The sequence below is a fragment of the Sus scrofa genome, chromosome 1 (assembly GCF_000003025.6).
Source record: "Sus scrofa isolate TJ Tabasco breed Duroc chromosome 1, Sscrofa11.1, whole genome shotgun sequence".
Taxonomy (NCBI): Eukaryota; Metazoa; Chordata; class Mammalia; order Artiodactyla; family Suidae; genus Sus; species Sus scrofa.
Window position 1 is genome coordinate 128284094 of NC_010443.5, and position 13740 is coordinate 128297833.

At 36.6% G+C, this 13740-nt stretch overlaps 1 protein-coding gene across 4 annotated transcripts in view; it reads right to left on the reverse strand.

The window, feature by feature from the left end:
- TMEM62 (transmembrane protein 62) overlaps positions 1 to 13740 on the reverse strand; it is a 36539-nt gene that overhangs the window by 14504 nt on the left and 8295 nt on the right. For all 4 annotated transcript variants that reach the window (XM_021097051.1, XM_021097060.1, XM_021097069.1 and 1 more), the window contains 5 exons: positions 11656 to 11797; positions 8883 to 9007; positions 8610 to 8732; positions 4713 to 4868; positions 847 to 1006 (listed from right to left, as the gene is read on the reverse strand). In XM_021097051.1, the coding sequence (XP_020952710.1) occupies positions 847 to 1006; positions 4713 to 4868; positions 8610 to 8732; positions 8883 to 9007; positions 11656 to 11797 (706 nt within the window). The remainder of the gene's footprint in view (positions 1 to 846; positions 1007 to 4712; positions 4869 to 8609; positions 8733 to 8882; positions 9008 to 11655; positions 11798 to 13740) is intronic.

Here is a 13740-nt window from a genome sequence, read left to right on the forward strand (position 1 = left end):
GGTATACTGGGGAATGCACTCCTATTATTAAAAGATTCTGGCCAAAGTTGGAAGAAAACAAAAGAATGAGAGTTCCCTGGTGGCCTAGCAGTTAAGGATTCGGTGCTGTCATTGCTGTGACTCAGGTTCTATTCTTCTTTTGGGAGAAGCCAAAAAAAAGGAAAAAAAAAAAATTCCCTAGGGATTAAAAAGAGGGGATGGTATTTGTCTTTCTCTTTCTGACTTCACTTGATATAAGACTCTAGTTCTATCACTTATATATGGAATGTAAAATGTGGCACAAATGAACCTATCTACAGAACAGAAACAGACTCACAGACATGAAGAACAGATTTTTGGTTGCCAAGGGGAAGAGGGAGGGAGCAGGATGGACTGGGAGTTTGAGGTTAATAGGTGTAAACTATTACATTTAGAAGGGATAAGCAATGAGGTCCTAATGTTTTGCATAGGGAACTATATCTAATCACATGTGACAGAACATGATGGAAGTCATACATATATATGTATGACTGGGTCACTTTGCTGTACAGCAGAAATTGACAGAACGTTGTAAATCAACTATAGTAAAATGAATTTTAAAAAATTAAAAAAATAAAAGCAAAAAAAAAAAAAAAAAGAGGAGACTGTAGCCAGTAGCTGCCCACTCAGGTCCTCTGTCCAATTTTTAGTCTAAGAGTAGAATTACCCCAAGTGCCCATTTCAGAACATATTAAAACCCAGTGTTTTCAAATTTTTTATTAACTTAGTTTCACCTTATCAGCTGATTAAAAACAAACAAGCTAAGCTGGAGTTCAATAAGGTTATAGCCTAATCATTTACACAGCAAATAGAAAATTAGTAACTTACCTGGACGATTACTTCTATGTTATGTGTCTTATTACCGTAGTTTCTTGGGTTCCACTTTAGTATGAAAATAGGACCAGACAAATGACTGGCTTGCCCTAAATGAACTCCATCAATCTTAACTGTCACAGAAGTAATGGAGGATAAGGAAAAGGCCAAGACTCTAAAATGAGAGCATAAATGCATGGTTTTTAGGTATTTGGCATTGTTTTTACAAAGAAGAATAACCCTATTATAACCTGAAAAGATGTAATTCAGTTGGCCTTCCGTTAGTTAATCTATGGGTTCTTAGGGTGTGGAACCTATGGATTCAACCAACAATGTATTGAAAATATTCAGAAAAGAAAATTTTCCAGAAAGTTCCGGAAAGGAGAATTTGAATTTGCCTTGTGCCGGCAATTATTTGCATAGCACTTACATCGTATTAGGTATTAAGGGTAATCTGAGATGATTTAAAATATACGGGAAAATGTCTGTAAATTATATGCAAATATTACACCATTTATATAAGTGACCTGGGCATCTGTGGATTTGGGTATTCACAGGGGGTCCTGGAACCAATTCCCCAGAGAAACCAAGGAACAACTAGAAAGCAGACCATTACATTGTATGGCTGTATATTCATATGATCTGGTATATGATCTGGTATCTTCCTAGACAGATGTAGCTTCTGAAGTTACATAATTCAGAAAACCTGAACAGGTGAGAAATTAGAAGCAATGCTAAATCTAAATTTGATATCTAGCTTCTATCAGGAAACCTGACCAAGAGATATATGTTCTACTTACCTACTGATCCAAAGGAATAAATTGAACTAGCCTGGTACCCTTTTTTCAAGATTAACTAGTAAATCTTTTTGAAAGTACAATACCCAATAATGATAAAAGTGCTGTGAAACAGGCACTCATATTGCTTAGTGACATTATAAATTAGTATCTGTTTTAAAATGTAATTGGGGGAGGTTCCCCTATGGCACAGGTTTAGTCCCTGGCCCAGGAACTGCCACATGCCATACATGCAGTCAAAAAAAAAAAAAAAAAAAAAAGTAGTTAGGTATGTTATGCACTCCTGGTGAGAACATGAAGTGACACAGCCACTACAGAAAACATATGGTAGTTCCTAAAAAAATTAAACATAAATTTATCATATGGTCCAGCAATTCCACTTCTGAATATATACCCAAAAGAACTGAAAGCAAGAACTGGGACACATATTTTTACACCCATGTTCATAGCAGCATTATTCATAACAGCAAAAAGATGGAAGCAAAACTATCAACAGATGAGTGGATAAACAAAATGTGGTGTATACATGCAATGAAATACTATTCAGCCTTAAAAAGGAAGGGAATTCTGACACATGCTTCAAAATGAATGAGGACATATGCTAAATGAAAGAAGCCAGTCACAAAAAGACAGATTCTGTATGATTCCTCTGTATGAGGAATCTAGAGTAGTCAGATTCATAGAGACAGTGGGGATGAATAGTAAGTTATTGCTGAATGGGTATACTTTCACTTTTGGAAGATAAATGGTGGTGAGGGTTGCACAACAACATGAAGGTACTTATTGCCACTGAAATGTACACCAAAAACTATTAAATGGTAAATTTTATGCTATGTATATTCTGCCACAATTTTGTGAAAATGAATAATGATTTTAGTTGCAAAAACAAAAGTAAATAGGTAATCTTTATCAATAGTCACAAAGGAATTCAAAATTTTTCACCTAGAATCTCATTTCCAGAACTAAAGCAGTTATTCAAATGAAGGAAGAATCTATATGCATCAGATGTTTATGCTCAAATTAGAAAAAAAATCAAGGAGTTCCCGTCATGGCTCAGTGGTTAACAAATCCGACTAGGAACCATGAGGTTGTGGGTTTGATCCCTGACCTCACTCAGGGGGTTAAGGATCTGGCGTTGGCATGAGCTGTGGTATAGGTTGCAGATGTGGCTCGGATCTCGCGTTGCTGTGGCTCTGGCGTTGGCTAGAAGCTACAGCTCTGATTCGACCCCTAGCTTGGGAACCTCCATATGCCGCGGGAGCGGACCTAGAAAAAGACCAAAAAAAAAAAAAAAAATCATAAAAGTTCACCAATGAGATAGGAAAATGGTTAGACAAACTGTGGTGCATTTTCCCTGTTCAGAGAGAAGCTGAATTGGAATAGTCTGTGCCATATGAATTGCAACTATATAAATACATGCCTAGGAGTTCCCCTCGTGGCTCAGTGGTTAACGAATCTGACTAGGAACCATGAGGTTGAGGGTTTGATCTCTGGCCTTGCTCAGTGGGTCAAGGACCCGGTGTTGCCGTGAGCTGTGGTGTAGGTCGCAGACTCGGCTGGATTCCGCGTTGCTATGGGTCTGGTGTAGACCGGCGGCTACAGCTCCAATTCCACCCCTAGCCTGGGAACCTCCATATGCCACGGGAGCAGCCCAAGAAATGGCAAAAAGGCAAAAAAAAAAAAACAAAAACAAGCCTAAAGGAGAATGCCTGAGAAGGAAAATCACAGTAATAATGGCTCTACTGGGAGCTGCGGAGGTGGGACAAGGGTACAACTATAATCTCATTACACTGTTTTCCAAAGGTTATTATGTTATACTACTTTTCAAAATAAAATTTAAAAGACTATGTTAAAACAAGTGCCCTTATGTTTGCAAAAGGTTATAATAAGTCTCTTTATAAAAGGAATGCTAATGTAGATTCTATTTATTTATTTTTAAGATTTTTATTTTTTCTATTATGGTTGATTTACAATGTGGTCAATTTCTGCTGTACAGCAAAGTGACCCAGTCATACATATATTATATATATATATATAATATATATATACACATACACATTCTTTTTCTCACATTATCCTCCATCATATTCTATCACAAGTGACTAGATATAGTTTCCTGTGCCATACAGCAGGATCTCATTGCTTATCCACTCATTGCTTATCCATTCTATACACGGAATATAGATTCTATTTATCTATACTAATTCATATGCCAAATGAATTTTCAATTCCATAAGGTTTATACAGCTTTTGCTTTTTTGGTTTTTGTTTGTTTGTTTGTCTTTTTGCCATTTCTTGGGCCGCTCCCATGGCATATGGAGGTTCCCAGGCTAGGGGTCGAATTGGAGCTGCGGCCGCCAGCCTACACCAGAGCCACAGCAACGCAGGATCTGAGCCGCGTCTGCGACCTACACCACAGCTCACGGCAACACCGGATCGTTAACCCACTGAACAAGGGCAGAGATCGAACCCGCAACCTCATGGTTCCTAGTCGGATTCGTTAACCACTGCGCCACGACGGGAACTCCAGCTTTTGCTTTTTTGAAAGGCTGTGTAACAAAATGAAAAAATATATACTTCTGATATATGATGTAAATTTTTTAAAGTAGGACACGAATAGGTGTATTATGATTATAGCAATGTAAAAACACGCATATAATAAGGCTGGAATAAAAGACAAAAATAACAATGGCAGGATTATGCATTCTGATTTTTTTTTATTTCAGTAGCTTAAAAAATTATATATATTTTTTGGAGTTTCTTGGTGGCTCTGTGGGTTAAGGATCCAGCATTGCCACTGCTGTGGCTCTGGTTTATAGCTGTGGCGCAGGTTCAGTCCTTGGCCTGGGAACTTCCACATGCAATAGGTGTGGCCAAAAAATAAATTAAAAAAAAATTTTTAAATTATATATATTTTTTCACTGAGTGGGAATGAAACAATAGGCAGTTTAACTTTATATAATGTTAGATGGTTGAGAAAATGAAAGTAGGGTATCTCATAGCTTGCACGTGAGAATGCAATCACAATGACTTACTCTCTATCAATATCAAACTGAAAGTAAATTCTGAAAAGCTGCTACATACCTGATGTGTGTTGAGTAAAGGAGTCTTTCTAGTGGTTCATGTTTAGCAGAACTATAGAGGAGAGCCTTGGGATTGGTGATAAGAACCACGGGCCACTCGCCAAAGATCAAATCTGCAAAGCTAAAGAGGTCATGATCAAAAGCAAAGATCCGGTACCTAGAGACCAGAGGACAATGGGGTAATTTAGTCACTTCATATTGTAAGACAGCCTGAAGGATGATGTATACAAAACAAATGTAAAAATATAAAACTATATTCTCTGAGATCATGAGTGTAAATCATATTATTTCTCTTTCTTCCTTTGCTCCTATCACTTATACTTCACATCTGTCACAACTAGGATCTGACTGAAGCAATGAATTTTCACTGTCCTAGGACAATGCCTGGGACATAACATGTACTCTTTAATTTTTAAATAAATGGTTATTGAATTAACTCAATTAATTGTTATACTTTAACACTATTTTGAACCTAAAACATTCATCATAAGCCTGATAATATCTGATATTCTTCATCCCATCAACAATGCTACACATAATATTAAAATGCATACAATTAGAAACCTTTAATTCTTTTAAACCTTTATTTCTATTATGTCAAAGAAAATAACAAAAGTTAAGTGGTTTTGGTTTTCTAAGTGCACAATGAAAGGTACAAGTATTCATTAAAGAGTAACCAAAGTTCTGTATTTTCTAACTTTTAGAACTGAGGAGAGAAATGATTAGCTATGCCAGAAATAATAGTGCTCACCAAATACTCCACGTGCTCCCCTGCACTTCCCAGTCTCCCTGGTATTAGGTTGGGACCATGTGACTAGTTCTGGCCAATGGGCTGTGAACAGAAGTGACATGTATCACACTTCTGGTCCAAAGTACTTAAGAGTGGGTATGTGTTCTCTGTACTGTCTTCCCTGCCCTGGAATTGAGGCATTGAAATAGTGGCATTATAAGACGGAGGAAGTATGAATCCCTGTCACGCTTGGATGAGAGTTGCCCTGATTCACACCAATTTACATTAAGTGAAAAAACAAACATCTGTTGTGCTAAGCCATTGATATTTCTGGATTTATTTGCATCCATAACAAAGTCTAGCCTAATATTACTAATATACTAACTTTTAAAAAAACTCTTCTATTGCACTAACACAATTTAAATGTTTATAAGGGCAGGTAGAGGTTAGGTTCTTTCAGTAAAACAAACTCCAGATAAAACCCAGGGTTGGAACACAGGAGAGCAGGTGGGAAAAGAAAGAAAGGAAATGGTTCCATAATTAACACCACTTAACTTGGAACTATAGCATTTACAAAAAAATAAAGAAACTGATCAAGAGTTAGAAAGGCTACCTGGTAAAAGGCAATTCCAGCCCAGCCCACAGCCTCACAATCATGAATTGACAGGTTAATTAGTTCAAAGCAATTATAGTTGCCAACCAATTATAGACTTCAAGTGCAGCTCTTATACAGTTTCTAGAAAAGCCAACTGAAATAAGTAAGTACCTTCCAAGATACAAAGATGCTTTTTAATTAATGGAAGTACAGTTGACCCTTGAACAATGTGGGGGTTAGGGGCACCGACTCCCCAAGCAGTCAGAAACCTGAATATAATTTCCCAGTACGCCCTCCATATCCTTAGTTCTACATCCATTGATTCGACTAACCATGGATTGTATGGTACAATAGTAAGGCTTTTGTGGAAAAAAAGTTTGAATATAGATGGACCTGCACAGTTCAAACTGTGTTGTTCAATGGTCAACTGTAGTTAAGAATAGAAAGATAACATATTCAGCTCAATAAATATTTACTGAGTTACCTCATATCTTCATAGCACTGGATTCAAATAAGTTAAACAGCAATCGATTTTAAAAAATGAGATGATACTTATTTATACTTAAACTATTATACTTAAATAGTTATTCTCAAAATATATATTTCAAGAGTTCTTCTTGTGGCTCAGCAGTACGAACCTGACTAGTATCCTTGTGGATGTGGGTTTGATCCCTGGCCCCTCTCAGTGGGTGAAGGATCCTGTGTGGCTGTGGCTGTAGTGTAGACCCCTAGCCTGGGAACCTCCATATGTCATGGGTACAGCCCTAAAAAAAAACAAAAAAAGAGAGAGATTTTGTTCTTCTTAATAAATATATATTTAACTATACTGTGTACTTTTGATAAATAAGATATGTTTTCTCTTCAAATGACATTAACCCTAAAACTACCACATGACCCAGCATTTCCACTCCTGGTACATCCAAAACAAATGAAAACACTAACTTGAAAAGACACATGTACCCCAATGTACACTGCCAAGATATGGAAATAACCCGTCCATCAATCAACAGAATAATGGATAAAGAAGATGTACACACACACACACACACACACACACACACACACACACACAATGGAATACTACTCAGCCATGAAAAAGAATGAAATTTGCCATTTACAACAACATGGACAGACTTGGAGGGGATTACACTAAGTGAGATAAGTCAGAGAGAGAAAGACAAATATTATGTGATATCAATTATAAGTGTATAAATATACACTTATTTCTTATGGAATCTAAGAAACACGACGAATTAGGGCAGATAATAAAAAAGAAAGAGACTCATAGATACAGAGAAGAAACTATCAGTTACCAGTGGGGAGAGGGAAGAGTGGGGAGGGGCAACACAGAGATAAGGGTTAAGAGGTACAAACTGGAGTTCCTGTCGAGGCTCAGTGGTTAGTGAATCCGACTAGGAACCATGGGGTTGTGGGTTCGATCCCTGGCCTTATTCAGTGGGTTGGGGATCCGGCGTTGCCGTGAGCTGTGGTGTGGGTTGCAGGCGCGGTTCAGATCCCGCGTGGCTGTAGCTGTGGCGTGGACTTGGCAGCTGCAGCTCCGATTCGACCCCTAGCCTGGGAACCTCCATGTGCCGTGGGTGCGGCCCTAGAAAAGACAAAAAAAAAAAAAAAAAAAAAAAGAGGTACAAGCTATTACATATAAAGTAAGCTATAAGGATATATTGAATAACACCGGAAATATAGCCAGTATTTTATCATAACTACAAATGGAGCATAAACTTTAAAATTTTTAAATAATTACACTGTACACCTGTAACATAATATTCTACATCAACTAAAATTTTAAAATGTTAATAACAATTTTTAAAAACACTTTAATAAAACCAACTACTATCTATGTGAAGAACTTAAATCATTAACATCTTATAGCAATAACTAAAAAGGCAGATATAAAATTCAGAGGAAAAGACATATTTCTAGCCCAGTGTTTCTCAAAGTATGATACACTGAGTATCTGGTGGGCTTTTTAAAAAAAGTAATTTCTTGGGTCCTAACCCAGATCAACATAGACATCTCTAGAGACAGGGCCTGGTAATTTTTATTTTTAATAAGCTTCTCCATCATTCTCATGTACACTGGAGTTTGAAAACTCTTTCCTAGAGGATGTGTTTAAAAATCCAGCATAGTGTGGCTCTGGCGTAGGCCAGTGGCTACAGCTCTGATTGGACCCCTAGCCTGGGAACCTCCATATGCCGCGGGAGCGGCCCAAGAAATAGCAACAACGACAAAAGACAAAAAAAATAAAAAATAAAAAAAATAAATAAATAAAAATCCAGCATAGGACAGTGATGGCAAACAAGGTTTCTGTATAACAATAAAGACTGCCTGATACATAAACTTCTTCAAAAACGCAGAGCTGACAGAACACTGTAAACCAGCAATAATGGAAAAAATAAAACTTATTTTAAAATAAATAAATAAAATAAATAAAAACACAGAGCTATCACAAGTCTTTCCTTAATTCGGGTCACTCATGAGAGCACTAAGAAAACTATCATTGCTTTAGCAAAGCTTACACGTATAAGCCATATTTTGTGGGATAGTTCCCTTACCTTCTGTTATCCTTCCAATCTCCCACTTCAAGTTCCAAAGTGCCCTGGAAGTGACGAGTGTGCAAAACAGGCATCAGCCCACCGAGCGTATGGAGGTGCCCACACAAATAAGCTGTAGCCGAACTGACCAATGAAAAATAAATGAGATGAATGAACACGGATAACTTGTGAGGTCAAACTAATAAAACGACCTCTTCAGGAAAGCAAGATAGGTGGAGCAACACACAAGAATTTAAAAAAAAATTTGATTCTGATTCTGAAAGTAAGTCTCACCTCATTACTGACCGAATCCCCGGTGATGGAGAAAGTATAGTGGATGTTGTAAAGTGTCCAAACCAAATACTGTGGTTGCTCCAACTACTTTCCTTGGCCAGTAATAAAAGATCTTCCATCTGTTTCTGAAGTGGAAGAAAAACAGAAGTAGCTTTAATTAGGGCTCAGGCTGAAATTTAATATCAACAGATTATATTACTTTCTAGAGATTTTATAATAATAAGTAGATTATGTCTAGGGCTTAAATTCCACAAATTAATGACTAATTAATGTATGGAACTCTGTAAATTTTAAACTGTTTTCACCTACATTATAATTCATTTGATCCTAAAATAACTCTGTGCTAACTAGGACAGGGATTATTCCCATTTGATAGATAAGGAAAGAGAAATAAAGAATAATCTTTAAATTACATTTATTTATTTATAAATTCATTTATGGAAATAAAGAAGAACAACTAACCTTTTCAATCCTATATACCATAGTGTAATTAATAAAAAGGACATTGAGTGAGTTCCCGTTGCAGCTCAGGGGTGATGAACCGACTATTATCCATGAGGACATGGGTGTGATCCCTGGCCTCACTCAGTGGGTTAAAGGATCTAGCATTGCCATGACCTGTGTGGTAGATCTCAGAGGTGGCTCAGATCCTTCATTGCTGTGGCTATGGTATAAGCTGGCAGCTAAAGCTCAGATTCGACCCCTAGCCTGGGAACTTCCATATGCCACGGGTACCGCCCTAAAAAGACAAAAATAAATAAATGAATAAAATTTAAAAATAAAAAGGACATTGAAACTATATTTCTAAAACAAGAAGTACATATATCCACAGAAATCCTTGTACCTGGATGTTCACAACAGCTCTACTCTTAATAGACGAAAACTAGAAATCATCAACAAATTGCAGTATTTATTGCAATTCCTTTGTTTCTTTACAAAGGAATATTAGTCAAAGATAAAAAGGATACACACAGCAATATGGATGAGTCTCAGAAACATACTAAGCAAAAGGAGGCAGACACAAGAGTACATACTGTATGATTTCACTTACATAAAATTCTAGAATGGTGCCAATCTATACTGATAGAAAACCATTCAGTGGTTCCCTGGGAATGGAGGCAAAGATTAACTACACAAGAGAACTTTCTAGGGTAATGGAAGTATTCCATCTTGATTGTGGTAACAGTTACACCTGTACATACATCTGTCAAAAAAGTCTTCAAATATTTAAAATAAGTGCCTTTTACTCTTGTAAATCACCGCTCATACAGATGATATCTAAAATAACTTGCACAGTTATAAATATACATTAATACTATCTGTGATGTACTTATAGCAGTGAATTCCTAGGCCCTACTTTCAGAGTTTCTAATGTGGGAAGTCTAAGGCAAAGCCTGGGAATCTGCATTTTACAAACAGCTGCTTTTCGTTCAGATTAACCCATCCCTTAAAAACACTATTCTAAGAGGTATATATTTTAAATATATATATAATATTTATTTTATATTTAAAATAATGAGTTAATCAACTGTCTAAAGACATTTGATAGATAGGAAACAAAACATACTTTCATTAAATAAAATGCCTATATCCTGTAATAACCTATATGGGTAAAGAATCTGAAAAAGAATGAATCTATATATACATAAACTGATATGGACAGCTGAAACTAATGCAATATTGTAAGTCAACTATACCCCAATAAAATTTTAAAAGACATAAATAAACAAAAATTTAAAAATATAAAATGCCTAACACAATACAATGCATTTAATAATATTCTGTTCAAGCTCCTCTGAACCCTCATATCACTTTGAATCTTTCAGCACTTATCAAATCCTGCCTTTTAGTATAATTTTTCCTGTATGAGTCTTAAACCCCACCAGTAGATTAAATATTCTAGGATGCCAGGGCTTTAATCATATCACCCTTGTATTCTTATATATGGGCACAGAGGTCTTGCATATGGTCATGTGTTCATTAATGAGTTGACATTTGCTATACCAAGAAATAATTAGAGGTTCTCAGACATGACTTTCCAGACAGTTTTAATCCAGCAATAGTTTTCACTGAGCTTATGAAACTTTAAAAGAAACTCTTTTTTTTTTTTTTTTTTTTTGCTTTTTAGGGCCACAACTGCAACATACAGAAGTTCCCAGGCTAGGGGTAGAATCAGAGCTGCAGCTGGCAGCCTACACCACAGCCACAGCAATGCCAGATCTCAGTCGCAGCTATGACCTATACCACAGTTCACAGCAACGCTGGATCCTTAACCCACTGAGCAAGGCCAGGGATCGAACCCACATCCTCACAGATACTAGTCAGGTTCATTACCACTGAGCCACAACAGGAACTCCTAAAAGAAACTTATTTATTGACTTTAATGGTTGCCCTTTTCTTACCAAAAAACTAGCGATCATTAGTTAAAAATGGCAACTGTGGGGATTTGGGAACATATCAGGTAGTTACAAAGCTGTATGCCCTGCATCTTCCCAAGCGCCTGCTGCACTGAGTACATATTTAATAAATGTTTACTGAATTAATGTAAAATGTGAGGTAGTGCTTGCCCAGATTCTGGGACAAGAACAGGGATAGCAATGATAGGGTTGAAGTAATCAATAATTTCTTCTAGCCATACCTGTGACCAGTAAAATTTTTTTCAAGCATTTCTAGATAAGAATTTGTTTATTGAGGATAACTTTAAGTGAGCCACATATATCTGAGAAAAAATAAAATAGTTTAGCTGAGAAATGAAGTGACATTTTTACTGTACCTGATCTAAAATTCCAAAGAAATTAAAAGGTCTCTTAGGTCCTGGATTTAGGGTGGCATCCAAAGAGATGAAAGAATAGTTGCCAAAGGGAGTACTGTGGACATAATGGAAAGAGCCATCCCTACGTATGGCAGAATATTTCCTAAAAAACACAAGACAGGAAAGTTTTAGAGCAATCATAAAAAGACAGAATGAGTTTAAATTCCTTATCTAATATCACACAATATTTTGCCTCCCTTTGAAAAGGAAATTTTCATGATCCGACAGAGAAATACACTGAACTAGATACACAATAGGTAAATTGATTAAAAGAAATTATAAAGGTTTTCCCCCATTGTCTCTAATGACTCAGGCAAATATATCCATAACCAAGCACAAGGTCACTAAAGCAAAGCAGAGAAGCAGGTGGCTATTTTATGCAGTCCATTAAACAATTTAAAAAGATCAGTCAGCATCAGGTGAAACGGTACTTATCAATCATTAAAAATGTTAATGAGGGCCTACTAAGTACCTAGCAGAATTCTTGGTGTAGTGAGATACAAAAGTGTTTACCTCTTGAAACAGAACTGCACTGGTTTAACTCACAAAAAAAAAAAAAAAAAAAAAAGCCTTGCAAAGATGAAGTCACCAAGTCAGGAGAAAAATCTTTTTTCAGTTCCTAAAACTATGCTGATAACATACACAGGGTCCATATCCAGGAATGAAAGACCTCACCACCTTAAGTAGCAGTGTTCAGGTATTCAGAAAGGTGGAGAGTGAGGGTAGGGAGAAGGGATGGGCAACAGAGTACAGTGTCAGCACTCCTTAAGTATTTGTTGAATAAATGTGGAACAAAGTAGAGCTTATATTGGGACCATACCTTTATTACTCAAATGTCAGAACATTATAAGAAAATATCTAAGTGTCTTATATGATGTCTTACCTAAGAGCCCATGTGAAAAAAATACAAATAAACTTCTGAAATTTAATGTACTACCAGGGAGCTATCTTTAAGCAACAACAGCCATCAAAAATATCACAAATAAAAATATTGTCATAGCTATTACAATTAATAGTTAAATAGTTCTATTACCTCTCTTCTTAGTATTCTTAAAATTTCTATTTCAGTGTTTTTTGCCTCATTAAAATTTTCATTTATATTTTTCCTACTTTGTTTTCAGCTATTCTTCAGGCTCTTGTAATCTTACATATGTTGTTTCCTCTCCTACATTTTGGACATATTAAAATCCAACCACTTAAAATGAAATCCAACTATTTGAAAGCAGAGGTTAAAATAGTCAAAATCATTTTTGAATTCTGAATTTTAGCATCTCTGGGACATTCTAGCAATAAAGATTTAACTCTAAGATTCTGGAGTTCCCGTCATGGCACAAGCAGAAACAAATCCAACTAGGAACCATGAGGTTGCGGGTTCGATCCCTGGCCTCATTCAGTGGGTTAAGGATCCGGCATTGCTGTGAGCTGTGGTATAGGTCACAGACCAGGCTCAGATCTGGCATTGTTGTGGCTCTGGCATAGGCCAGCAGCAACAGTTCCAATTAGACCCCTAGCCTGGGAACCTCCATATGCTGCGGGTGCGGCCCTAAAAGGACAAAAGACAAAAAAAAAAAACTTTAAGATTTTTTCCTTCCCGTTGATATTTCTGTAATGTCTCTATCTCTAGCAAACCATCATTTATTAAATCCTGATAAAGTTTACATGGTTAGAAACAAAAATAAGAAGAAACTTTAAAGGGACTAATAATTTTACTTTCCCAATAACTACTCAGAACTTAATTCCTGTTAACTCTTCTTTGAAAATGTCTTATAAGCCCATTCCCATAGTCACCATCAGATACAAACAGTTAATAACAAATGAAAGATTTTCATCTCTGTCATTTTCCTTTCTCACATTACCAAAAGAGGACAACTTCCTCTTCCAAGTACAGTGACTCTAATTAAGAGAACCATGGTCCTTGATGGCATGACTTTTTTTTTTTTTTTTTGTCTTTTTAATGCTGCACCCATGGCATGTGGAGGTTCCCAGGCTAGGGGTCCAATTGGAGCTGAAGTCACCGGCCTAAACCACAGCCACAGGAATGCCGGG